The sequence below is a fragment of the Ranitomeya imitator genome, chromosome 5 (assembly GCF_032444005.1).
Source record: "Ranitomeya imitator isolate aRanImi1 chromosome 5, aRanImi1.pri, whole genome shotgun sequence".
NCBI lineage: Eukaryota > Metazoa > Chordata > Amphibia > Anura > Dendrobatidae > Ranitomeya > Ranitomeya imitator.
Genome location: NC_091286.1, coordinates 363115754 through 363140828, shown reverse-complemented (window position 1 = coordinate 363140828; position 25075 = coordinate 363115754). Strand labels below are relative to the sequence as shown.

The window sequence follows — 25075 nt, the reverse complement described above, 5'->3', positions numbered from 1 at the left end:
TGTATAATGGCCACACATGATGCTCCATACTGTATAATGGCCACACATGATGCTCCATACTGTATAATGGCCACACATGATGCTCAATACTGTATAACGGCCACACATAATGCTCCATACTGTATAATGGCCACACATGATGCTCCATACTGTATAATGGCCACACATGATGCTCAATACTGTATAACGACCCCGCATGATGCTCAATACTGTATAACGGCCACACATAATGCTCCATACAGTATAATGGCCACACATGATGCTCCATACTGTATAACAGCCACACATGATGCTCCATACTGTATAATTGCCGCACATGATGCTCAATACTGTATAATGGCCACACATGATGCTCCATACTGTATAATGACCGCACATGATGCTCCATACTGTATAATGACCTCACATGATGCTACATACTGTATAACGGCCACAAATGATGCTCCATACTGTATAATAGCCACACATGATGCTCCATACTGTATAATAGCCACACATGATGCTCCATACTGTATAATGGCCACACATGATGCTCCATACTGTATATTGGCCGCACATGATACTTCGTACCGTATAATGGCCACACATAGCTACTCCTACACACGCGGCTGCGCTCCGTACACTTTGCATACACGGCTCCGCTCCATACACACGGCTCCACTCCATACATCTCAAACACACACGGCTCCGTTCCGTTCACCTCGTACACATTCAGCTCCGCTCCATACACCTCATACACACACGGCTCCGCTCCATACATCTCGTACACACGGCACTACGTACACCTCATACACACACCGCTCCGCTCCATACACATTGCAGAAGCTGCTCCGCTCCGTATACCTTGCACACACACGGCTCCGCTGCGTACACCTCATACACATGCGGCTCCTCTCCATACATCTCGTACACACACGGCACTACTCCGTACACCTCGTACACACACGGCTCCACTCTATACACATTGCACACACTGCTCCGCTCCGTATACCTTGCACACACATGGCTCTGCTCCGCACACCTCGTACACACGTGGCTCTGCTCTGTACACCTCGTACACACGTGGCTCCACTCCATACACCTTTCACACTCTGCTCTCATCCGAACACCTCTTACACACGACTCCGCTCTGTACACCTCGTACACACGCGGCTGTGCTCCGTACACCTCGTACACACGACTCCGCTCCGTACACCTTTCACACGCTGCTCCGCACCGCACACCTCGTACACACGCGGCTGTGCTCCGTACACCTCGTAACACACGCGGCTGTGCTCCATACACCTCTTACACACGACTCCGCTCCGTACACCTTTCACATGCTGCTCCGCTCCGTACACCTTGTACACACGCGGCTGTGCTCCGTACACCTCATACACATGGCTCCGTACACCTCGTACACACGACTCCGCTCCGTACACCTTTCACACGCTGCTCCGCTCTGTACACGTTGCACACACGCGGCTGCGCTGCGTACACCTCGCACACACGCGGCTGTGCTCCGTACACCTCCTACACACGCGGCTGTGCTCTGTACACCCTTTACACACACAGCTCTGCTCCGTACACCTTTCACACGCTGCTCCGCTCTGTACACCTCGCACACACGCGGCTGCGCTCCATACACCTCGTACACACGCGGCTGTGCTCCGTACACCTCGTACACACGCGGCTGTGCTCCGTACACCTCGTACACACGCGGCTGTGCTCTGTACACCCCTTACACACACGGCTCCGCTCCGTACACCTTTCACACACTGCTCCGCTCCGTACACCTCGCACACACGCGGCTGCGCTCCGTACACCTCGTACACACGCGGCTGTGCTCCGTACACCTCGTACACACGCGGCTGTGCTCCGTACACCTCGTACACACGCGGCTGTGCTCCGTACACCTCGTACACACGCGGCTGTGCTCTGTACACCCCTTACACACACGGCTCCGCTCCGTACACCTTTCACACACTGCTCCGCTCCGTACACCTCGCACACACGCGGCTGCGCTCCGTACACCTCGTACACACGCGGCTGCGCTCCGTACACCTCGTACACACGTGGCTGCGCTCCGTACACCTCATGCACACGGCTCCGTACACCTCGTACACACGCGGCTGCGCTCCGTACACCTCATGCACACGGCTCCGTACACCTCGTACACACGGCTCCGTACACATTGTCCACACGCGGCTGCGCTCCGTACACCTCATGCACACGGCTCCGTACACCTCGTACACACGCGGCTGCGCTCCGTACACCTCATACACACGTGGCTGCGCTCCGTACACCTCATGCACACGGCTCCGTACACCTCGTACACACGCGGCTGTGCTCTGTACACCCCTTACACACACGGCTCCGCTCCGTACACCTTTCACACGCTGCTCTGCTCCGTACACCTCGCACACACGCGGCTGCGCTCCATACACCTCGTACACACGCGGCTGCGCTCCGTACACCTCGTACACACGCGGCTGCGCTCCGTACACCTCATGCACACGGCTCCGTACACCTCGTACACACGCGGCTGCGCTCCGTACACCTCATGCACACGGCTCCGTACACCTCGTACACACGCGGCTGGGCTCCATACACCTCATGCACACGGCTCCGTACACCTCGTACACACGCGGCTGTGCTCTGTACACCCCTTACACACACGGCTCCGCTCCGTACACCTTTCACACGCTGCTCTGCTCCGTACACCTCGCACACACGCGGCTGCGCTCCGTACACCTCGTACACACGCGGCTCCGCTCCGTACACCTCGTACACACGCGGCTGTGCTCCGTACACCTCGTACACACGCGGCTGTGCTCCGTACACCTCGTACACACGCGGCTGTGCTCTGTACACCCCTTACACACACGGCTCCGCTCCGTACACCTTTCACATGCTGCTCTGCTCCGTACACACGCGGCTGCGCTCCGTACAGCTCGTACACACGCGGCTGTGCTCCGTACACCTCGTACACACGCAGCTGCGCTCCGTACACCTCATGCACACGGCTCCGTACACCTCGTACACGCGGCTCCGTACACCTCGTACACACGCGGCTGTGCTCCGTACACCTCATGCACACGGCTCCGTACACCTCGTACACACGCGGCTGCGCTCCGTACACCTCATACACACGCGGCTGCGCTCCGTACACCTCATGCACACGGCTCCGTACACCTCGTACACACGCGGCTGTGCTCTGTACACCCCTTACACACACGGCTCCGCTCCGTACACCTTTCACACGCTGCTCTGCTCCGTACACCTCGCACACACGCGGCTGCGCTCCGTACACCTCGTACACACGCGGCTCCGCTCCGTACACCTCGTACACACGCGGCTCCGCTCCGTACACCTCGTACACACGTGGCTGTGCTCCGTACACCTCGTACACACGCGGCTGTGCTCCGTACACCTCGTACACACGCGGCTGTGCTCTGTACACCCCTTACACACACGGCTCCGCTCCGTACACCTTTCACATGCTGCTCTGCTCCGTACACACGCGGCTGCGCTCCGTAGACCTCATGCACACGGCTCCGTACACCTCGTACACACGCGGCTGCGCTCCGTACACCTCATGCACACGGCTCCGTACACCTCGTACACACGCGGCTGTGCTCTGTACACCCCTTACACACACGGCTCCGCTCCGTACACCTTTCACACGCTGCTCTGCTCCGTACACCTCGCACACACGCGGCTGCGCTCCGTACACCTCGTACACACGCGGCTCCGCTCCGTACACCTCGTACACACGCGGCTCCGCTCCGTACACCTCGTACACACGTGGCTGTGCTCCGTACACCTCGTACACACGCGGCTGTGCTCCGTACACCTCGTACACACGCGGCTGTGCTCTGTACACCCCTTACACACACGGCTCCGCTCCGTACACCTTTCACATGCTGCTCTGCTCCGTACACCTCGTACACACGCGGCTGCGCTCCGTACACCTCATGCACACGGCTCTGTACACCTCGTACACACGGCTCAGCTCCATACACCTCGTACACACACGGCTCTGCTACATCCACCTTGTAAACACCTCCTGACCTCACACATACGCTGCCTTACCCTCCTCCGGCGCCATGGCAACCAGCAAAGTCTTGTATACGGAGGTCCTCCTCCCGAATCCGATCATGTGACCCCTAACTCCTCCCATCCTGTGACCTCATCACAGGTCCTGTACACAGAGCAGCCATTATGTGCTGCTGTGCTGGCCGGGTGCAGGGAGCTCTCAGCTGACCGACCGGGTGATTCACATACCTCCCAACCAGTGCGGGACAATTAATGTTCCGCCCGGGATCGCGGGGCTGACTGTCAAAATCAGGACAGTTCCGCTGGATCCGGGACGGTTGGGAGGTATGGCTTATATATACACTGTTATGCATGTTGCAGAGTGTCCGGTTTATACAAAACAAAATAGCCTTTCTGCTATATAAGAGCTGCTATGTGATGTGTTGGTATATACAGCAAGGCTAGTCTTTAGTTTTGATAAATGAGACTGACACATACAAAGCAGGAACAGACAGACACTGTGCTAACTGCCCACGGAGCATAATGTAGATCCTATACCCATCGTGTACAGTATCGCTGGGATGTGCCCTTGCTGCGTTATCTGTGTTGGGTAAATGGCCAGATCCTGAGAATGAGCGTGACACGGTTCTGCGCTGTTTTCCTGCATAGCGGACTATCCGAATAGACTGGAGTCAGCGGCAATTTCCTGCATCGTGGGTGGCAGGAGTGTAGGAAAGGGTTGGTAAATCTAAACCAGTATTGCACCCTTTCCAGGACCCAACCTCCCCACCAAAAAGTGATGACATATCCTAGAGATGCGCTGTCACATCATAAGATAGGTAAAGCGCTCTCCACTAGAAAAAAAAGTATCTTTAGTTGTGTTCCAAATATTCACACATACTAGCTTGTATATCTAAAGGTTCTCCAAGCTATCAGCCCATCAGGATGGCATCGGTGCTGTGTGGGATGGGGGCTGCCAGGATGGCATCGGTGCTGTGTGGGAAGGGGGCTGTCAGGATGGCATTGGTGCTGTGTGGGAAGGGGGCTGTCAGGATGGCATTGGTGCTGTGTGGGAAGGGGGCTGTCAGGGTGGCATTGGTGCTGTGTGGGAAGGGGGCTGTCAGGATGGCATTGGTGCTGTGTGGGAAGGGGGCTGTCTGGATGGCATCGGTGCTGTGTGGGATGGGGGCTGCCAGGATGGCATTGGTGCTGTGTGGGAAGGGGGCTGTCAGGATGGCATCGGTGCTGTGTGGGATGGGGGCTGCCAGGATGGCATTGGTGCTGTGTGGGAAGGGGGCTGTCAGGATGGCATTGGTGCTGTGTGGGAAGGGGGCTGTCAGGATGGCATTGGTGCTGTGTGGGAAGGGGGCTGTCAGGGTGGCATTGGTGCTGTGTGGGAAGGGGGCTGTCAGGGTGGCATTGGTGCTGTGTGGGAAGGGGGCTGTCTGGATGGCATCGGTGCTGTGTGGGATGGGGGCTGCCAGGATGGCATTGGTGCTGTGTGGGAAGGGGGCTGTCAGGATGGCATCGGTGCTGTGTGGGATGGGGGCTGCCAGGATGGCATTGGTGCTGTGTGGGAAGGGGGCTGTCAGGATGGCATTGGTGCTGTGTGGGAAGGGGGCTGTCAGGATGGCATTGGTGCTGTGTGGGAAGGGGGCTGTCAGGATGGCATTGGTGCTGTGTGGGAAGGGGGCTGCCAGGATGGCATTGGTGCTGTGTGGGAAGGGGGCTGCCAGGATGGCATTGGTGCTGTGTGGGAAGGGGGCTGCCAGGATGGCTCATATAAGTGACCCCATCTTCTGTTCCAGCTGATATATACACAGAGAAGGGCCCTGGCTTAGCTATTAAAATAGGCTTTCTTGTGTGAAGCACCATCTGTAAATGAAAATGGAGCTGCCCCTATCTGGTACCGCCACAGGAGCTGAAGATTGGGGCAGCTCTGGAAAATTCCTGTAGCTTTAGCATTTCACAGATTGCATATGTGTCCAGGAACTTGCAATCTATATTTTGGGATTGAGTGCCACAGTCCTTTGCACAGTCATTTATTTCATCTGGTTTCCTTTTATTTGTCAGTTGTATCTTTTCCTCTACCTTTCCTTATCCCAACAAGTGACTTCACTTGCATGTAGTTACTTCTATCGTGTGTGCCTGGTGAATAAATGCCCTTTGGTTTCATCTATTTCTTGTATATGTGGGCTATGCAAATAAATGCAGGAGGCCCCATACATAATAGATAGCTGTCGGCCAAATGGTGGTTCTGCCGATTGTTCAGCGAGCAGCTATCCCTCCCAACTCTTGCATACATAGAAGAGCTTGATGTGCCAAGTGCTCCTGTGTGATCTATAAAGGACTCCTGTGGTGGTCGCTAAACTTGCCGAGAACAAAAAGATCGGCAGTCCAAACTTGGACATGCCGGATCCTTATTTCCACCTGATATTATCTGTCAGGAGAGAGTCGGGAGGCCCCATACACATTAGACTGTGGGCAGGGCCAACCGATGTCTGTCTAATGTGTATGGGGGGCCTTAAGGAAATCATTGGTCACAACACTTTTTAGGGGCACTACCCTTTTAGATATGCCATCAAACTTTGTAAAGCTACGGTGTATAAAAAACATAAGCAAAAGTACAATAGCAAAACTATATACTTCCTAAATTAATACCACCATAGCACTGTCTATGCCTGATGAAGAGGCCGGAGTTGTCTCGAAAGCTTGCAATTTGTTACCATCTTTTCAGTTAGCCATTAAAAGGTATTAACCACTGAGGACTCTCAATTCTAAATATTTTTCCACCATAGCACTGCAAATTCCAAAAAAGAGACCTGAATAGTGTCTATATTATGCTATAGAGTATAACACTGTCTAATTAGCATTAAAGTGAACCTGACAGCAGATTCAAGCTGGCCGAACCAAAGTCAGCGGTGTTTCAGAAAAAACGTACTCTTATGACGCCGTCCTGGAACTATGCATCTAGTGTAGAAGGCCGTTCCCTGGCAGCTTCTTCCCACCCCGCTCCCCTAGACTGACAGGTGTGTCCCTATAGGAGGAGCATCTTCCAGGGAATGGTCTCCACGGTCTATGCCTAGCTTTTAAATGTACATTGTCTCTGAAACACCACAGCATACACTGCTGAAGTGACACAGTGTCTGATTCATGTTGTTCATGTTTGGGCAGTGTGAATTTGCTATCAGGTTCCCTTTAATTGTCAGTGCCCCCTTTTTAAGTGAAGCATCAGAAGCTCGTGGCTGGATCCTGCTATGAATCGTTTTGTGGTGAGTGAAAGAGACCCTAAGGCATTTGTCCCTTTTATTTTCCTGATAATTTTGACCCTTGCATGTCACTTTTCTTTAATTCTGTGAATTGACCCAAGGTAACATTTACCTGCCACCATGTTGCTTGTTGTGTATGTTATCAAATATGTGCCAATATACAATTCTAAAGTAAAGATATTTCCTATCATGCCTTTATACTCCTGAGCTTTCGTATATAAAACTACCCATACATATTAGAATTCTGTTAGTTATGGCCTTATGGAAGGGGAAATGTGGTAGTATATGGCATCCATTCCCATAAATAGGCAAAGTAGGGGCCCACTCCACCATATTGCCCACATGCCCAAACACCTGTAAAACATTTTGACTTCCAATGTTCTATGTTTAGAGGAAATATTTACATCTACTTGAACTAGAAAAATAAAAGAAATATAACAACAACACATTTAAAAAAGGTTAAAAACAACTTCCTAAATTTTGGAACCAAGCTGGTGATTGTTTTAATGCCAATGTATAAGTTTGGTTTTCATCAACTCGGACATCTAGCTAAAGTTATTTTGATTGATTTTACATTCTTTACGCTATGAACCTAAAATGGTGAGGTCAAGCTCTATTTACATCTGCCTTGGAGGGTCCATCGAAAGCCTCTAATACAGATTTCATCTTATATCATATAGTTCTGTTTTGCCAATCTAACGATAGACGCCATGGCGGCAACAGGCGGACTATCAGTCAATGATTTGATACAAATGTCTTAGTCAATAATATGCAGCCAATCTAAGGGCATGGCTTCCTTCTACATGTTTTCTAATTCATTAATTATTTTTTTTTTACTTAACAGAAACCATCAAGTAGGAAGTCAGTCATCTACGGTGGATTCTTCATTTAGTCGAAGAGGAAGGCAACTTCCACAGGTCCCTGTAAGAAGCAACAGTGTAGAACAAGGTAGACCAAGTGACCAACCACACTTGCAAACAGTGTTTTGTGCGTTTGTATGTTCAATGAGTTTTGAAGTGGTGTGGATTGGTGGATTCTTAATGTTCTCGTTGTTCTTTACAGAGTAATTCTTCATGTCAGATTTTATGTCCAGTATTGACTGCATTTTATATCTTTCCGTGCTTTTTTGTTGTTTTTTTGTGATAGGGCACTTAACATTACTAGCCAATGTATTGCTAATAAGACTTTACCAAAACCAAATCATGAACTTAATACAGAAGCAAAACTGGTTTAAGCAACTATTTACATTCTAATATTGTAGTCACTAATTATCCGTGCAATTAAGAAAAAAAATGTATATTAGTATATAGGGATCTCGTCAAATTGACAATTTGGGCTTTATTTTTGTTTGTTGCTGAATTATTATCATGTCTGTACTTGGGTGTTTAGAATTAGATCTCTTCTATTGTTATTATTATCATCAGAAATTCAAGAACCTATATCTATACCGAACAAGTGGTCAATAAGCTTGTGGTCTTCATTTTACATTCTGGATCTTCTTAAAAATAACTTTTACATAAAGTATAGTGCGTCTGCTTTTTAATGCATGCAATGTCACTAGAATGTATGATTTAATTTACAATATAATGCTAAATATTAGCTTATGGAGTCATGAGTCCGTGAAGCTGCCTGTATCTTAATGTTCTTTTGAGATGACTGCGGTAAATTCTAAGCATTCACAGTATGTAACATGAGCTGGAAGAATGTATACAAGTCAGGCCGAAGCTGGTACTCTGAAGCCGCGCAAAATATTCCCATGTTTGACATCCTCATAAAGCTGACTTACTCGGAAAGTTTCGTAAAGAGTACGCATTATCCCCTATGCTTAGGAGACATTTAATATTTCATGTTAATGTCTCTTAAGAGAACTGGTTATTCATGTCTTATCTCGCGATCAATACATAAAAGCGCTATTTAATGTTCTACGTTTGAATATGTATGTAAGAAGTGGAAACAGAACTTATGTAGAGAATAAATCATGCTAATGGTTTGTGTATTTCTACCTGGACCTAGCCCGGCTGACTATGTTCATGGTCACCCCCAATGTGTATCGTTGAGAGGAACCTCAATTGTGAAGTTAATCTTTTCAGTAGTCAGCGCCACTGTGAAGATTCCAAACATTGCACATGTTGAGCCAGACAAATTGTACAAGTTTACAAATATTTTGCCTTTACATACTGAACATGTGATACATCTCTTTTTTTTTAATAAATTTTGAGATTTTTCTAAGGCTGTAGACATCTAGACGTGAGGGTCTAATCTATTAGTAATGAATTCTTGTTGGCCGGTAACACGTCATGAAAGACATTTTCTGTTTACAATTATTATCGTTAAACTTGTATATTCATTTATCTGATGATTTGTTCAGGAGTATGTGACCCGTCCATTGTAACGCAGTGGTTGCATCCAGTACAACACCGACTTACTGATTCTGGAGAATGTAGAATTACAGTAGTGATTGTGGAGTTATAGGTAGTTCGCTTAAACGTAACTTTTTATTTTACGTCTGGTTTAGGCATATTTTATATTGCTCATTAGTTTACCGGCAGCATTGATGACTTACAGAGGTTGTGTCAAGACAAGAACTCCTGTCTGTAGCCCTATTGAGTTACATGGATGACATGAGATGTATAGCTGCTATGTAAAAGCAGCTTCTTCTCTGATGGACCTGGATCTTCCATGTACTACGTGGTTGGCAAGCTAAACACATTGTCACAACAAGTTGAGTCTTTCAGATTAGCAACATTGTAAAACCTTTTAGGTATACTTGGCATTTTTAGATATCTGTAAATTAATATTACTGTACTGATAAAACCCTACAATTTACATGGCACTGATATCACTGTGCTGGCTAAATATGATTAGATGGATTGATCAGAATGGAGAACCACCATGAAAAAAGCTATTTTTTTTAAATGATTGTTTAGTAATGCATAAGTAGTCTAGAGCAATACAGGCACGTTCCTGCAGTATATGGTCCCTGCTTGAGCAATTTACTGGAAACTAAACTGATGACTTGTTGACTTGCTCGTCATCCTAAACATCTATTACCCGTGAGAAGTCATCAAAACACAAAATTAATTTTCAAGTTAAATAAAAAGTACAGTCAGTCTCCCATCTCCCTCCTGCATGATTTACTAATTGCTTCCAGTTTTAATGCATATATCCACCTATGGATAAACCAATTTGCAATCCAGTAGAAGGGGTTGGATCGGACTGGAAAAAGTGCCCGCTTTTTCCCCAAGAAATAGCATACTTGTGTATGGTTTGTATCTAATTTTGGCCTGAGCTGCATTCCCAGCCATGATCTGTCGCACTCTTGCACATAGTTTCTGACCTTTTTCTGTCTCATGCAACCCGACTGACAGCATCGTCAATGTACGTAATAGAGGATAAAAACCATAATAAAATCCAATTCTTCAGCAGAATAGAGAGAAGAAAGGGACTGGGAAAATGAAAGTAAGGTCAAACAATTGTTCTGCAGCCATGCAAGGAATATGTAGTATTAAATAAAGCCCCGAACAGGAGACCCCCTCTATGACATCCATTTGAGGAGTTTATAATGGAGGCACATCTGTAAAATAACGGGAATGGACAAGTTATTTTCTATGGGGGGATGTTGAAATCACTGCCTTGTTTTTGCAGTGTTACCTATGTATCACCACTCCGTTCTTTGCTCGTCCGCACATGTCATCTCCCATATACTTCTTTCTCTAATTGTTATCTTGTATAGCTGCCTCAGTTCAATGCATTCTGCTTGTTTGGGTGACTGCTTAAAGAAGAGCACATCTCTTAAAAGCTGACCCCTTTTTAGGATATTACATTGGTTGTATAGTCATTAGTCACATAATTCTATTTAGTAAAATAGTTTATTCTATTAAAAGGGATAGTCCAGGGCTGAACGATTGATGACTTATCCTTGGGACAAGTCATCCATATCAGATCGGTGGTGGTTGTGCGTTCAACATCTCACACCCCCAGCGACAGCTGACAGGGCCAGGACAAGGTATAAGGCAAATGGCACCCCACTTCCACTTCAAACAACAAAAGCGTGCAAACTACCTGTAATGTGGCTTACACTATGATTAGACATTATTTATTTACTTGAGTATTTCATTAGTTAGATTTTCTTGAATAATACATTATTTAATCACCCCAAGTTTACACCAGGGTACACCCCTTCAAACATCTTCAGGCATCCTGCCTGCCTTATCCTACAATTGTACCTCTTCCTCATGTAAAAATGACAGTTCTGATAGTTCAGCATTAAATCTATGCCCTCTTCTCTACCCAATAACTTATTTCAGTGGATGTCTGGACAGCTTGATCCTCGGTGGTCAAATATTTATCATCAATGCTGTGATTAGGTGATAAACGTTGGTTATGGGAAAGCTGTTTAGATATTTACTAAAGTGACTGTTCAAACCAAGCTCAGCACATTGTATAGCATATGACCCTAACAATAGAGACTTCAGGCATTTTTGAATAAAAAACGACGTTTAGCAAATACAGCAAAGACTAGAGGACCTCAGTACATCCATGGCATGGCCGAGCAGCTCAGTGCATTTTTCCACCTACTTATTTACCATCTTGCACCTTTGGCTCCAGTAAAGCCTGAACAGTCAGTTTAAAGGGATATTCTCAAATTTGGAAGTTTGCCCCATCTGTGGAATGGAAACAGAATTTGCTCTGTGTGATATTAGCATAATCTGCCCAATTCTCTCTCATGATATGATTGGCACCTAGCATAATTTAAGCCTTTGTTTACTCTCCTGTCCCCTAGTAAACACTCACCATAGGGGCACACTGTGCAGGAGGATAGAGACATTAGCAGCCAATCAGCACTCTCTTCAGTCTGATGGCACGTGTTCATTGGACAGCAGCCTCTCTCCCTGCATGACACGCCACTTTTTCACTGGTGGAACTTGGAGCAGCGTCGCAGCGAATACCATGCACCGTAGTGTCTGTGCGCGATCAGAGCAGACCTGACCGGTATGTAACAAAAGTTAATAGTTTGTTAGCGAAAATTGCGCCCCTCCCTAATGATGTGAGGTGGCGCCATAGGCAGCTGCCTACCTCTCGTCCCAACCGTAACGGCCGATACCTGGTGACTCAACTGCTGGAAGGTCATAGAAGTGTGCTGCCAGCCTTGATGCAGGAGGAGCGAAACGTTGGCCATCTCATAGTGTAGTATCCCTGAACATGACATTCTGCCAGATCAATTTCAATTTTCTTTTCTGTAACTGAGGAGTGCCGCAATTTTTCATATATTATCCGGATATCCATCCTGAGCACCACAATCCACCCTACGTGACGATCATGACATCAATATGAGATCAGTTGGGTTTTCGACATCTGGCACCCACACAAGCAGCAGATACCGGGTGTCACAGTCACCAGAAGTGCACAGTATAGGGACTTTTCTCGGGAACTGAAGCTTAGCTCCCATTGAAGTGAATGGGTTCAGCAGCCATGCTTTATTTGAAAAATGAATGGTCTTGGGTTTACACTGTAGCTCCATTTTTGCAGTTACTCATATTACATAGCAAGACAAGATTCTAGATTTATTTTACACTATATCTGTTGTTTATCTTTTAACCGTGGCATGACTAAAAATCCATGAAATAGGTGAAGAAACCCATGATCTAATAGTAACATCTACATATGACTCTATTTTATAGTCATTTCTTCCTGTAAATATGTACAAAATTTGTTATATGTACCTTGGTGATGTAGTGTAATACTACGCTGTTGTGTCTTTTACATGTTGTAGAGTTTAGTGACATTTCTAAATCTCTCAGTAAACTCCATTTGAGTGATCTCTTGTTTTATACCATTCGTGCTGTTATAATTTAGGACAAATAATGTCATAAAAAAGTTCTTACACCTTCGAGGTTATGATGAACAGTAGTCGTGTCGTCGTTTGGCTCTCAATGTGTAGTACAGAATGTTCTATGTACTCTTTGAATAGCATGCTCATTCTATCTATGCATGTCGTGTCAATCTCAGCATGTTCCTAATTAATTTTCCTAATGTTTTATAACATCCATGCTTTTTTGTGTCATTGGCTTTCGTAAAATAACATAACTCGTTCTAAAGTGTTAATTAACAGTTGTGTCATTTGATCAAAGCATAGTTTGAAAAATCCGAAAAAAGATTGCACAAATGACTGCAGTTGTTGATAAACTATCAATACGGTAGCAAATGGTATTATGCTGTTTGTATTAATTTATTTTATCTTTCTTAATATGTTTAAAAGGAAAACCACAACAAAACCGTATGTATGACCTGGCAGAATATAATATACAATATTACACACAAATCTCAGACCCTTTTTGAAAAGAATTCTCATATTTGAAATAAATAAGTAAAAATAAATCAATTATTGTATTACAATGTCATAAAAGTCTGATAAAAGAGGTAGTCCCTTCTTAAATACTGTATTCCCATGTGTATAGTAATAAATAAAACCAGACCCCTACTTTCTGCATCTGTGCTAATCCAGCGATGTCGGCACCAGGTTTCCCGGTGCTAATGTGACACTGTTATGCCACGTAGCGCCTCAAATGCTGATTGGATGCAGCACTCACATACCCCCAAAAAATGGTACTGGCACAGCGCCAGTGTATGAGGACAGTGTCAGATTTTTTTTCTTTTACATGGGAAAATACGGCATTTCGATTTCCTAATAACAGTCCTTACATATAACTTTCTTGGCAGTTCAATGTGTTAAGAAACCAACGAAGAGGGGGCGCTAAATATAAACTCTGCCACAAAGGGTATATAGAGAGAAACCAAAAGAGAGTGGACACAAGAGCAAGATAAAATTAATCTAAATTTTTTTATTGTTGAAAAATATTAAAAATATATATGATAGGATATTTGGCAATAGTGACACAAACGATAAAATGAGAGACGACACACAAGAGCCACGTACACACAGGACGTATGGCAACAATAAAACTGAGCCAAGCAGCCAGTCTAACAATAGTGGTATAAGAAGCAAAAGGATAAATACAGACAATCAGATTAAGCGTATACGCATATGATAGACCAACCTGTGATAGGCGTGGGAAGAGGAAGACCCCAACGCACGTTTCGCACACTGCTTCTTCGGGGGGCGTGGGTTAGAAGCAGTGTGCGAAACGTGCATTGGGGTCTTCCTCTTTCCACGTCTATCACAGTTGGTCTATCATGCTGAAATAACATTATGTATACTTACTTCACATCACCCTATGTATGGTTTCCATAAGGTCATATGACTTCCCCTGAATATTTGGCACCTTCATTCTGATGTGCATTCTTTCCATGTCTTCCCATCAAGGGTTATTGCATTAGCATCAGCCAACTGCGGCTATATCATGTTCTACTATAGACTGCACTATGCACTTTGTTACATCTATCTTGCCTTATTTTGATGTGATTTGATTTCTATATACTTTGTTTCAGCCCTATCTGTGTATATATGTCTATTTCAATTAATGCAGAAGTAGTTGTATCCACTTAACTTTATCATTGGACTATTATAGGTATTCATACTAGGACAATTTCTTGTATACGCTTAATCTGATTGTCTGTATTTATCCTTTTGCTTCTTATACCACTATTGTTAGACTGGCTGCTTGGCTCAATTTTATTTTTGCTATACCTCCCGTGCATACGTGGCACTTGTGTGTCATCTCTCATTTTATTGTTTGTGTCACTATTACTAAATATCCTATCATATATATTTTTAATATCTTTCAACAATAAAAAAAATTAGATGAATTTTATCTTGGTTTCTCTCAATGTATTAAGAGGTGCACGACTCCTAATAAGTTTAGACATTTTGATCTCTCTTTAGGTCAGAAATGAGATATGTGCTGCAATAAGCAGGCGTAGATTTTTGTTGCTAATTGGCTCTGTTTCTGCCTTATAACTTACATTTCTGTGCTGTTGGTTGGTCGTGCCACCTCCACTAAACCCCAACTAAGAAAAATTGCAAAGTTAAGCTCAAAACATAAATTCACCATAATTTGCAACTTTCGCACACCATCAATGTGATGGAAATGCAATAAGAAATTGCCGCAATGTACTTCTTTATTTAAGCTCAATAGCAAAAAAATCCAGTGCAACCAATCATAGTGTTCCTTTTTAAAGGGAAACTGTTACCAGGTTTTTGCTATGTAATCTGACATTCCTGTGATGTCACTTATTAGGCTGTGTTTTGCTGTTTCGATACAATCAGTATTTTATCAGTAAGAGATTATCACCACAGGACTAGTGGTCTCCTGCTTCCTAAACTAACCACACCCACACCACTGATTAGCAGCTTTCTGACAACATACACAAAAAACTGCTAATCAGTGGTGTGGTCAGGGTTATACACAGATCAGCGTTATGAGCACTGCTAGATCTGCCACAGAGAAAACTGTGATTCTACCAAACTACTGCACCCAGTAAACTAGGTAATATATCACTGCAATCAGGGTCTCTGTCCCGATATTATGCTCTGTCAGGTTAGATAGCAAAAAACTGCTGACAGATTCCCTTTAATGATTTCTTTATGTATATAGATTTTAACTGCAAAGTGTGATAAGTTTAAATATCATCAGAAGTGAGGAGACATTTCTAACCTTCTAGCACATCTGTGGATGTCACTCAGGCGCGGGCTGGCCCAGGTGGCAGAAATGCATATGCCCCCCGGGCCGGTGTCTAAGCAGCTGCACAGGGCCGCTGGAGGACTGGCAGTGACTAATACATAGCGCACCTGTAGTGCGCGATGGTGTCATCCCGCCAGCAGCCCTGACATGCAGGCTGCAGGGGTATGTGATGAGCAGGCTCCTATGCGCCACTGCCATTCTGAGGGAGAGAGCCAGCAGCCAAGATGAAAGGTCAGAATACCGGCATACCCGCCTGTGTGTGCACGGAGCTCCGGCTTCTCCTGCTCTTATCTGCTATCCCGGCAGAGAAGGAGAGACGGGGGAGGTGCCGGGACAGTGCAGAGCTGTGAGCAGGAGAAACTGAAGAGCTGCACATGGACATCAGCCGCCCCTGCACCACAGAGGAGAGTGTCTGTGTGTGTATAAGGAGAGAGTGTGTGTGTGTATGAGGAGAGTGTGTGTGTGTGTGTGTGAGCTGCGTGCGTGCGTGCGTGCGTGCGTGTGTGAGCTGCGTGTGTGTGTGAGCTGCGTGCGTGTGTGTGGGCTGCGTGCATGCGTGTGTGTGAGCTGCGTGCGTGTGTGCGTGTGAGCTGCGTGCATGTGTGTGTGTGAGCTGCGTGCGTGTGTGTGAGCTGCGTGCGTGTGTGTGAGCTGCGTGCATCTGTGAGCTGCATGTGTGTCATTATACAGTGGGGCCGTGCGTGTGCCTGTCATTATATAGTGGGGCCGTGCGTGTGCCTGTCATTATACAGTGGGGCTGTGCGTGTGCCTGTCATTATATAGTGGGGCTGTGCGTGTGCCTGTCATTATATAGTGGGGCCGTGCGTGTGCCTGTCATTATACAGAGGGGGGCTGTGTGTGTGTGTGTCATTATATAGTGGGGCCGTGCGTGTGCCTGTCATTATACAGAGGGGGGCTGTGTGTGTGTGTGTCATTATATAGTGGGGCCGTGCGTGTGCCTGTCATTATACAGAGGGGGGCTGTGTGTGTGCCTGTCATTATATAGTGGGGCTGTGCGTGTGCCTGTCATTATACAGTGGGGCCGTGCGTGTGCCTGTCATTATATAGTGGGGCTGTGTGTGTTTGTCATTATACAGTGGGGCTGTGTGTGTGTGTGTGTCATTATACAGTGGGGCCGTGCGTGTGCCTGTCATTATATAGTGGGGCCGTGCGTGTGCCTGTCATTATACAGTGGGGCTGTGCGTGTGCCTGTCATTATATAGTGGGGCTGTGCGTGTGCCTGTCATTATATAGTGGGGCCGTGCGTGTGCCTGTCATTATACAGAGGGGGGCTGTGTGTGTGTGTGTCATTATATAGTGGGGCCGTGCGTGTGCCTGTCATTATACAGAGGGGGGCTGTGTGTGTGCCTGTCATTATATAGTGGGGCTGTGCGTGTGCCTGTCATTATACAGTGGGGCCGTGCGTGTGCCTGTCATTATATAGTGGGGCTGTGTGTGTTTGTCATTATACAGTGGGGCTGTGTGTGTGTGTGTGTCATTATACAGTGGGGCCGTGCGTGTGCCTGTCATTATACAGAGGGGGGCTGTGTGTGTGTGTGTCATTATACAGTGGGGCCGTGCGTGTGCCTGTCATTATATAGTGGGGCTGTGTGTGTGTGTCATTATATAGTGGGGCTGTGTGTGTTTGTCATTATACAGTGGGGCCGTGCGTGTGCCTGTCATTATACAGAGGGGGGCTGTGTGTGTGTGTGTGTCATTATACAGTGGGGCCGTGCGTGTGCCTGTCATTATATAGTGGGGCTGTGTGTGTGTGTCATTATATAGTGGGGCTGTGTGTGTTTGTCATTATATAGTGGGGCTGTGTGTGTTTGTCATTATACAGTGGGGCTGTGTGTGCCTGTCATTATATAGTGGGGCTGTGTGTGTGCCTGTCATTATACAGTGGGGCCGTGCGTGTGCCTGTCATTATACAGTGGGGCTGTGTGTGTGTCATTATACAGTGGGGCTGTGTGTCATTATACAGTGTGGCTGTGTGTGTGTGTCATTATACAGTGGGGCTGTGTGTCATTATACAGTGGGGCTGTGCGTCTGTGTGTGTGTGCCATTGGTGCATTCACTCTGTCATTCTTTGGACTGCAGACTTGTGCTTCTCACATTGCTGGCAGTGCTGTGGTTATTCGGCGGGTGTGTGGCTGTAAGTTTGTGATTTGCATACATGCGGTCACATGCCGACCAGACTTGCATGGCCTAATGCAACTGTATTGAACAAGGCCCAAAACAGTCTAGTCGAAATGTGGCTGGGAATATATATATCGCATGCTTGCAGTCACAAGACCACCTGTTGCCGGCACCAGAGAATCTTCATAGCGCATGATATGAGGATTCACACATAGTGTCTGTAGACATGTAGCATAAGATCCGACAACCCCTTTAAGGATGAGCCGCTACTCATGGGCCACTGCTATGTGCTTGCCCCCCAGGCTAAAATTTGCCAGTCAGCCCCTGATGTCACTTTATATCATCCTTGTTGCAGTTTTCCTTTATTTCATATTCTGTGTCTTTAATAAATTGATCATACTGCTTTTCTTTTTCCTGCATAGTGTATTGTGTTTCTCATTTGTCTTCTGTAGCATGTATTTGTCTAATGTATACTCTGCTGATTTCTTTCTTTTGTTTCTCATCATACTATGCATTATATCATTGAAGAACGAGAGAGTTATAACTCATCTTCAACAGGTAATTATGAATCAATATTGAATATCTGTAAATCAGTGCTATATAGCTGATGTTTCATTTCACCAACCAGCCTGGCCTTATCAGGTTCTGAAGTTGGACTATTGTTTGTGCAAACTGGATTAGATCTGTTGTTCTGGTAGTCTATGAGAAGACATGATGATAGTGATGGGCACGCAATGTGTAAGTTGTCAAACTTCAAAGGGATGTCCAGGATTGGACAAAAATGTCTAAAAATAGTGCCAAACTAGTTTGCAGGTTGTTTTTAGCATTGCAGCTCATTCTTATTATCTTCAATAGGGCTGAGCTGCAATATCATAGATTGTATGGGTATATGCTCACCATCAGGATTGCTGCGATTTTGACACTGCATATTCATGCAGTGTCAAACCCGTAGCGGCCAAATGTTACAGCATAGTGAATGGCATTTCTAAAAGTCCCATGTCCTCTGTGCGAACATGTGCACCTGTGGCTCACCCGCGGAGACTGACATGTGGCGTGTCTTTCAGGACCGCAACATGTCAATTTCTCTTTCATCTCCATAACAAAAATTTCATTAATAGATTGTATTGAATTCAGTAAATCCACATGGTTCAGTGGACACATGCGGACTTTCCACCGTTCTATAGAACACAGCGAAAATATACTGCATCCAATACGCTGCTACTTCCGGATCGTGATCATATAGCCTATAGGTGCAGCTGTTTCCTAAAGAAAGCAGCCATGTTTTTCTAATTTTGGAAAACCTCTCGAAGTTCTATTTGGCACCCCCAGCAGTGTACACACGGTGGGTGTCAATCGATGTCTGAAATGTCAAAATTACACAGGGTACATTGCAAAAGTCCAAGGCAAAAGGCAAGTGTAGAGCAATATGTCCAACTATTTTGCTAACCAGGTCAGGATGAAACATCTTTTTCCACATTTTCTTAAATGGCTTCTTCTAAAATATTGTTTCTTAATCTTTTCTACATGTTTTGGCCAATGAATTTATTATGTTGACAGGTCCACTGAGCATAAATTACCAGGAAAGCACCAAATACCACAGGGAAGCTTAACTAGCAGCAACACTTTTCTCCTTCCTACTCTTCAATGCCATTGTCCCCATTTGTACCTCTTCCCCACAGGCAGCAGCATTGTTATCCTTTTCCCCCTAACCCATGGACCCATGTTCCCTTCCCCCTACCCCATTGACAACAGTACTGACAGCAGTATAGATCTTCCTACCCCTACTCACTGTCTTTTTTTCCCTGTCCAGCACTTGGCACATGGCAGCACCTTGCTCCCTTTTACATCCTTCAACCCACAGGTGTCATGAAATATGACATAAGCATCATTGTGTCATGACTCATACTGAGCTCTGCTACATCTTTTGGGTTTGCAAGTGACATGCACCCAAGCTACAGTTGTGACCCCCTCACCCCTCCTTCTCTCTCTCTCTCCCTGCCAGCTTGTGTAATCCAATACTCCTTCCCCCTCCCTCAAGAATGTGTTGGTTGTCAGCAACCAGTCTTTTGTCTGAAACATGTGCTTCTTTGTGTATGATAGAGTTAATCAAGATGAAAATAACTCGACCCCAAATAGAGATATAGGTGTGAAACTTACATTTTTGGCATTTGCTTCAATAGAGCTACCCACCCTTTAGTTTTTTAAGCTCCAACACTAGCAGAAAAAGAGAAATAGATTTCTGCCTAATCGGGTCATGCTTCCACTCCATGTTTAGACGTAATAAAATGCTAATTTTAAAACAAGATCAATGATAGTCTTGTCGTTGCACCACTAGCTCCCCCCACCGAGTTATGAGATCAATGAAGTTTTGGTGGCTTTGAAAAGGGGTGTGCATTCCAGGGCGAAGCCCACTCAGTGAGGTCACTGAGCAGAGAATATGACTTGAATGAGCAAAGTTAGGAGGAGGTGTTTTGCCCAAGGAATCAGCCTGAAGAGTCTGTGTGTAATGTGCTGCTGCAGTGCAGTATAGTGCAACCTCCACCAAGGGTTGCTGGTGAGGGAAGAGAGGTTGCACACACAGCGTAGCAACACTGAGCAGCAGCACAGGTTCCACAGATAACGAAATAGAAGTCAGACAAGCCGAATCCAAAACTGTCAGGAGCTGAAGTACCAAATATAACAGCAAAACACGTAGTCAGGGACAAGCAAGAAGTCAGAGCCTACCGGGAACGTGGTAACCAAAACGTGAGACGTAAGATGAAGTCGGGGTACAAGCCAGCATCGAAGCCAGCCTTGGAGCATGGTATCAGAGATGGAAAACAAGGGGCGAAGTCCAGAGATCAGGTCGAGTCATACACAAGTACAGGCAGTCAGAGGCAAAAGGATCACTAAGGTATACAGGTCAGGGGCTCAAGCCAGGAAGCATGAACTATAGCTGGTCCGCAGGCTGAAATAGCCCGGCCAGCTTCAAAACGAGGCAGAGGGGATTAATTCCCACATGACCAGTCCAGAGACAAGACAGCTGAAAACAAACTCAGGAGTGAATCATGAAACTGTTGTGAATTCAGCTTTTGGGCTCCCTCCGGTGGTTGTAGAGGGTAATGCAGCTGTGCCTGGACTGCATGATTGGACAGGTGTAACTACTAATTGCAAAACTGACTGGAAATATGTGGAGCCCGTTGTTCCCTCTGTTGATCCTCCGGCCCCTGTGTTGGTCGATGGGGAGTTGGAATATGTTGTTGAGAAGATTTTGGATTCTCGTTTTTCGAGGCGGAGGCTTCAGTACCTTGTCAAATGGAAGGGTTATGGCCAGGAGAATAATTCTTGGGTTTCTGCCTCTGATGTCCATGCCGCTGATTTGGTTCGTACCTTTCATCGGGCTCATACTGATCAGCCTGGGGGCTCTGGTGAGGGTTCAGTGACCCCTTCTCAAGGGGGGGGTACTGTTGTGAATTCAGCTTTTGGGCTCCCTCCGGTGGTTGTAGAGGGTAATGCAGTTGTGCCTGGACTGCAGGATTGGACAGGTGTATCTACTGATTGCAAAACTGACTGGGGTATATTGCTTTGCAGGACTCTTTAGTCCCTGCCAGTTGTCCATTGTTTTTGGAGGATTCACTTCCCTGCTGGTCTCTCCTGTTTGCTGTGCTTTTCTACAAAGATAAGTCCTGGCTTTGTTTTTGCTGTCCACCTGCTGTGGACCTTATAGTTCTGTGCATATTCATGTTTTTGTCTTGTCCAGCTTTGTCTGTGAAGGATTTTTTGCAGCCAAGCTGTGTCTCTGGAGATGCAGATATACCCCCCATGTCTTTAGTCAGATGTGGCGATCTGTATTTTCTGTTGTGGATATTTTCTAGTGTTTTAATACTGACCGCATAGTACTCTGTTCTATTCTTTCTTTTTAGCTAGTATGGCCTCCTATGCTAAAATCTGATTTCATATCTGCGTATGTTATTTCCCTCTCCTCTCACCGTCAATATTTGTGGGGGGGCTATCTATCCTTTGGGGATTTTCTCTGAGGCAAGATAGGTTTCCTGTTTCTGTCTTTAGGGGAAGTTAGTTCTGAAGCTGTGCCGAGGGGTCTAGGGAGTGTTAGGTACCCCCCACGGCTACTTCTAGTTGCGCTGCTAGGTTCAGGGTTTGCGGTCAGTACAGGGACCACCTTCTCCAGAGTCCGTCTCATGCTGCTCCTAGGCCACCAGATCATAACAGTACAACTGGCCAATAATGAGTTAAATGCATCTCAGAAGAAGGGAAGGAAGCTCTTGAGTCATTTTTTTTTCTCCAGTCTATTCTGTGTTCTCTTCCCTCTTAATCTCTGGGTGGCTACGGAATCTAGTAATAACATGAATGTTCAGGAGTTAGTTTCTCGGGTGGATCAGCTTGCTGCTAGGGTACAGGGTATTTCAGATTATATTGTTCAGACTCCTGCCTTAGAACCTAAGATTCCCACTCCTGATTTATTCTTTGGTGACAGATCCAAATTTTTGAGTTTCAAAAATAACTGTAAACTGTTTTTTGCATTAAGACCCCGGTCTTCTGGTGATCCTATTCAGCAGGTTAAAATCATCATATCTCTGCTGCGTGGTGACCCACAGGATTGGGCATTTTCCCTGGAAACTAGCAATCCTGCTTTGCTTGATGTAGATTCTTTCTTTCAGGCATTGGGGTTGTTGTATGATGAGCCTAATTCTGTGGATCAGGCTGAGAAAATCTTGTTGGCCCTGTGTCAAGGTCAAGAAGCGGCAGAATCGTATTGCCAGAAATTTAGAAAATGATCTGTACTGACTAAATGGAATGAGGATGCCTTGGCGGCAATTTTCAGAAAGAGTCTTTCTGAATCCGTTAAAGATGTTATGGTGGGGTTCCCCACACCTGCTGGTCTCAGGGATTCTATGTCTCTGGCCATTCAGATTGATCGGCGCTTGCGCGAGCGCAGAGTTGTGCACCCTGTGACGTTGTCCTCTGAGCGGAGCCCTGAGCCTATGTAGTGTGATAGGATTTTGTCTAGAGCTGAACGTCAAAGATTCAGGCGTCAGAATAGGTTGTGTTTTTACTGCGGCGATTCTGCTCATGTTATTTCTGATTGCCCTAAGCGTACAAAGAGAATCGCTAGTTCTGTTATCATCAGTACTATACAACCTAAATTTCTGTTATCTGTGACCTTGATCTGCTCATTATCATCATTTTCTGTCATGGCATTTGTGGATTCAGGCGCCGCTCTGAACTTAATGGACTTAGAATTTGCCAGACGTTGTGGTTTCCCCTTGCAGCCTTTGCAGAACCCTATTCCTTTGAGGGGCATTGATGCTACACCATTGGCTAAAAATAAACCTCAGTTTTGGACACAGCTGACCATGCGCATGGCGCCAGCCCATCAGGAAGATTGTCGTTTTCTGGTGTTGCATAATTTGCATGATGATATTGTGCTGGGTTTTCCATGGTTGCAACTACATAATCCGGTGTTAGATTGGAAATCCATGTCTGTGACTAGTTGGGGTTGTCAGGGGGTTCATGATCATGTTCCTTTGATGTCAATTTCCTCTTCCCCCTCTTCTGAAATTCCTGAGTTTTTGTCAGATTTCCAGGATGTATTCGATGAGCCCAAATCCAGTTCCCTTCCACCGCATAGGGACTGTGATTGTGCTATTGACTTGATTCCAGGTTGTAAGTTCCCTAAGGGCCGACTTTTCAACCTGTCTGTGCCAGAACATGCCGCCATGCGGAGCTATATTAAGGAGTCTTTGGAGAAGGGGCATATTCGGCCATCTTCTTCACCGTTGGGAGCGGGGTTCTTTTTTGTTGCCAAGAAGGATGGCTCCTTGAGACCCTGTATTGATTATCGCCTCTTGAATAAGATCATGGTAAAATTTCAATACCCTTTGCCCTTGTTTACTGATTTGTTTGCTACGATTAAGGGGGCTAGCTGATTTACTAAGATTGACCTTCGAGGGGCATATAATCTTATTCGTATTAAGCAGGGTGACGAATGGAAAACTGCATTTAATACGCCCGAAGGTCATTTTGAATACCTTGTGATGCCATTCGGACTCTCTAATGCCCCATCTGTGTTCCAATCCTTCATGCATGATATCTTTCGGAGTTATCTTGATAAATTCATGGTTTTATAATTGGATGATATTTTGATTTTTTCCAATGATTGGGAGTCTCATGTGAAACAGGTCAGGATGGTATTTCAGATCCTCCGTAATAATGCTTTATTTGTGAAGGGGTCAAAATGCCTCTTTGGAGTGCAGAAGGTTTCTTTTTTGAGTTTCATTTTTTCTCCCTCATCTATAGAAATGGATCCGGTTAAGGTTCAGGCCATTCATGATTGGATTCAGCCCACATCTGTGAAGAGCCTTCAGAAATTCTTGGGCTTTGCTAATTTTTATCGTCGTTTCATTGCCAACTTCTCCAGTGTGGTTAAACCTCTGACCGATTTGACAAAGAAAGGCGCTGATGTGACGAATTGGTCCTCCGCAGCTGTTTCTGCCTTTCAGGAGCTTAAACGCCGATTTACTTCTGCCCCTGTGTTGCGTCAGCCAGATGTTTCTCTTCCATTTCAGGTTGAGGTTGACGCGTCTGAGATTGGGGCAGGGGCCGTTTTGTCTCAGAGGAATTCTGATGGTTCCTTGATGAAACCGTGTGCCTTCTTTTCTCGGAAGTTTTCGCCTGCGGAACGCAATTATGATGTCGGCAATCGGGAGTTGTTGGCTATGAAGTGGGCATTTGAGGAGTGGCGACATTGGCTTGAGGGGGCCAAGCACCGTATTGTGGTCCTGACCGATCATAAGAATCTGATTTACCTCGAGTCTACCAAACGGCTGAATCATAGACAGGCTCGATGGTCCCTGTTTTTCTCCCGTTTTGATTTTGTGGTCTCGTACATTCCTGGTACTAAGAATGTTAAGGCGGATGCCCTCTCTAGGAGTTTTTTTCCTGATTCCCCTGGGGTTCTTGAGCCGGTCGGCATTCTGAAGGAAGGGGTGATTCTTTCTGCCATCTCCC

General features: G+C 46.0%; 1 protein-coding gene across 33 annotated transcripts in view; it reads left to right on the top strand.

The window, feature by feature from the left end:
- RIMS1 (regulating synaptic membrane exocytosis 1) overlaps positions 1 to 25075 on the top strand; it is a 540636-nt gene that overhangs the window by 333861 nt on the left and 181700 nt on the right. For 18 of the 33 annotated variants that reach the window (XM_069726604.1, XM_069726589.1, XM_069726603.1 and 15 more), the window contains one exon: positions 8131 to 8234. In XM_069726604.1, the coding sequence (XP_069582705.1) occupies positions 8131 to 8234 (104 nt within the window). Of the gene's footprint in view, positions 1 to 8130; positions 8235 to 18595; positions 18626 to 25075 lie in introns of all 33 variants that reach the window. The other 15 variants (XM_069726596.1, XM_069726584.1, XM_069726577.1 and 12 more) reach the window with 1 other exon arrangement.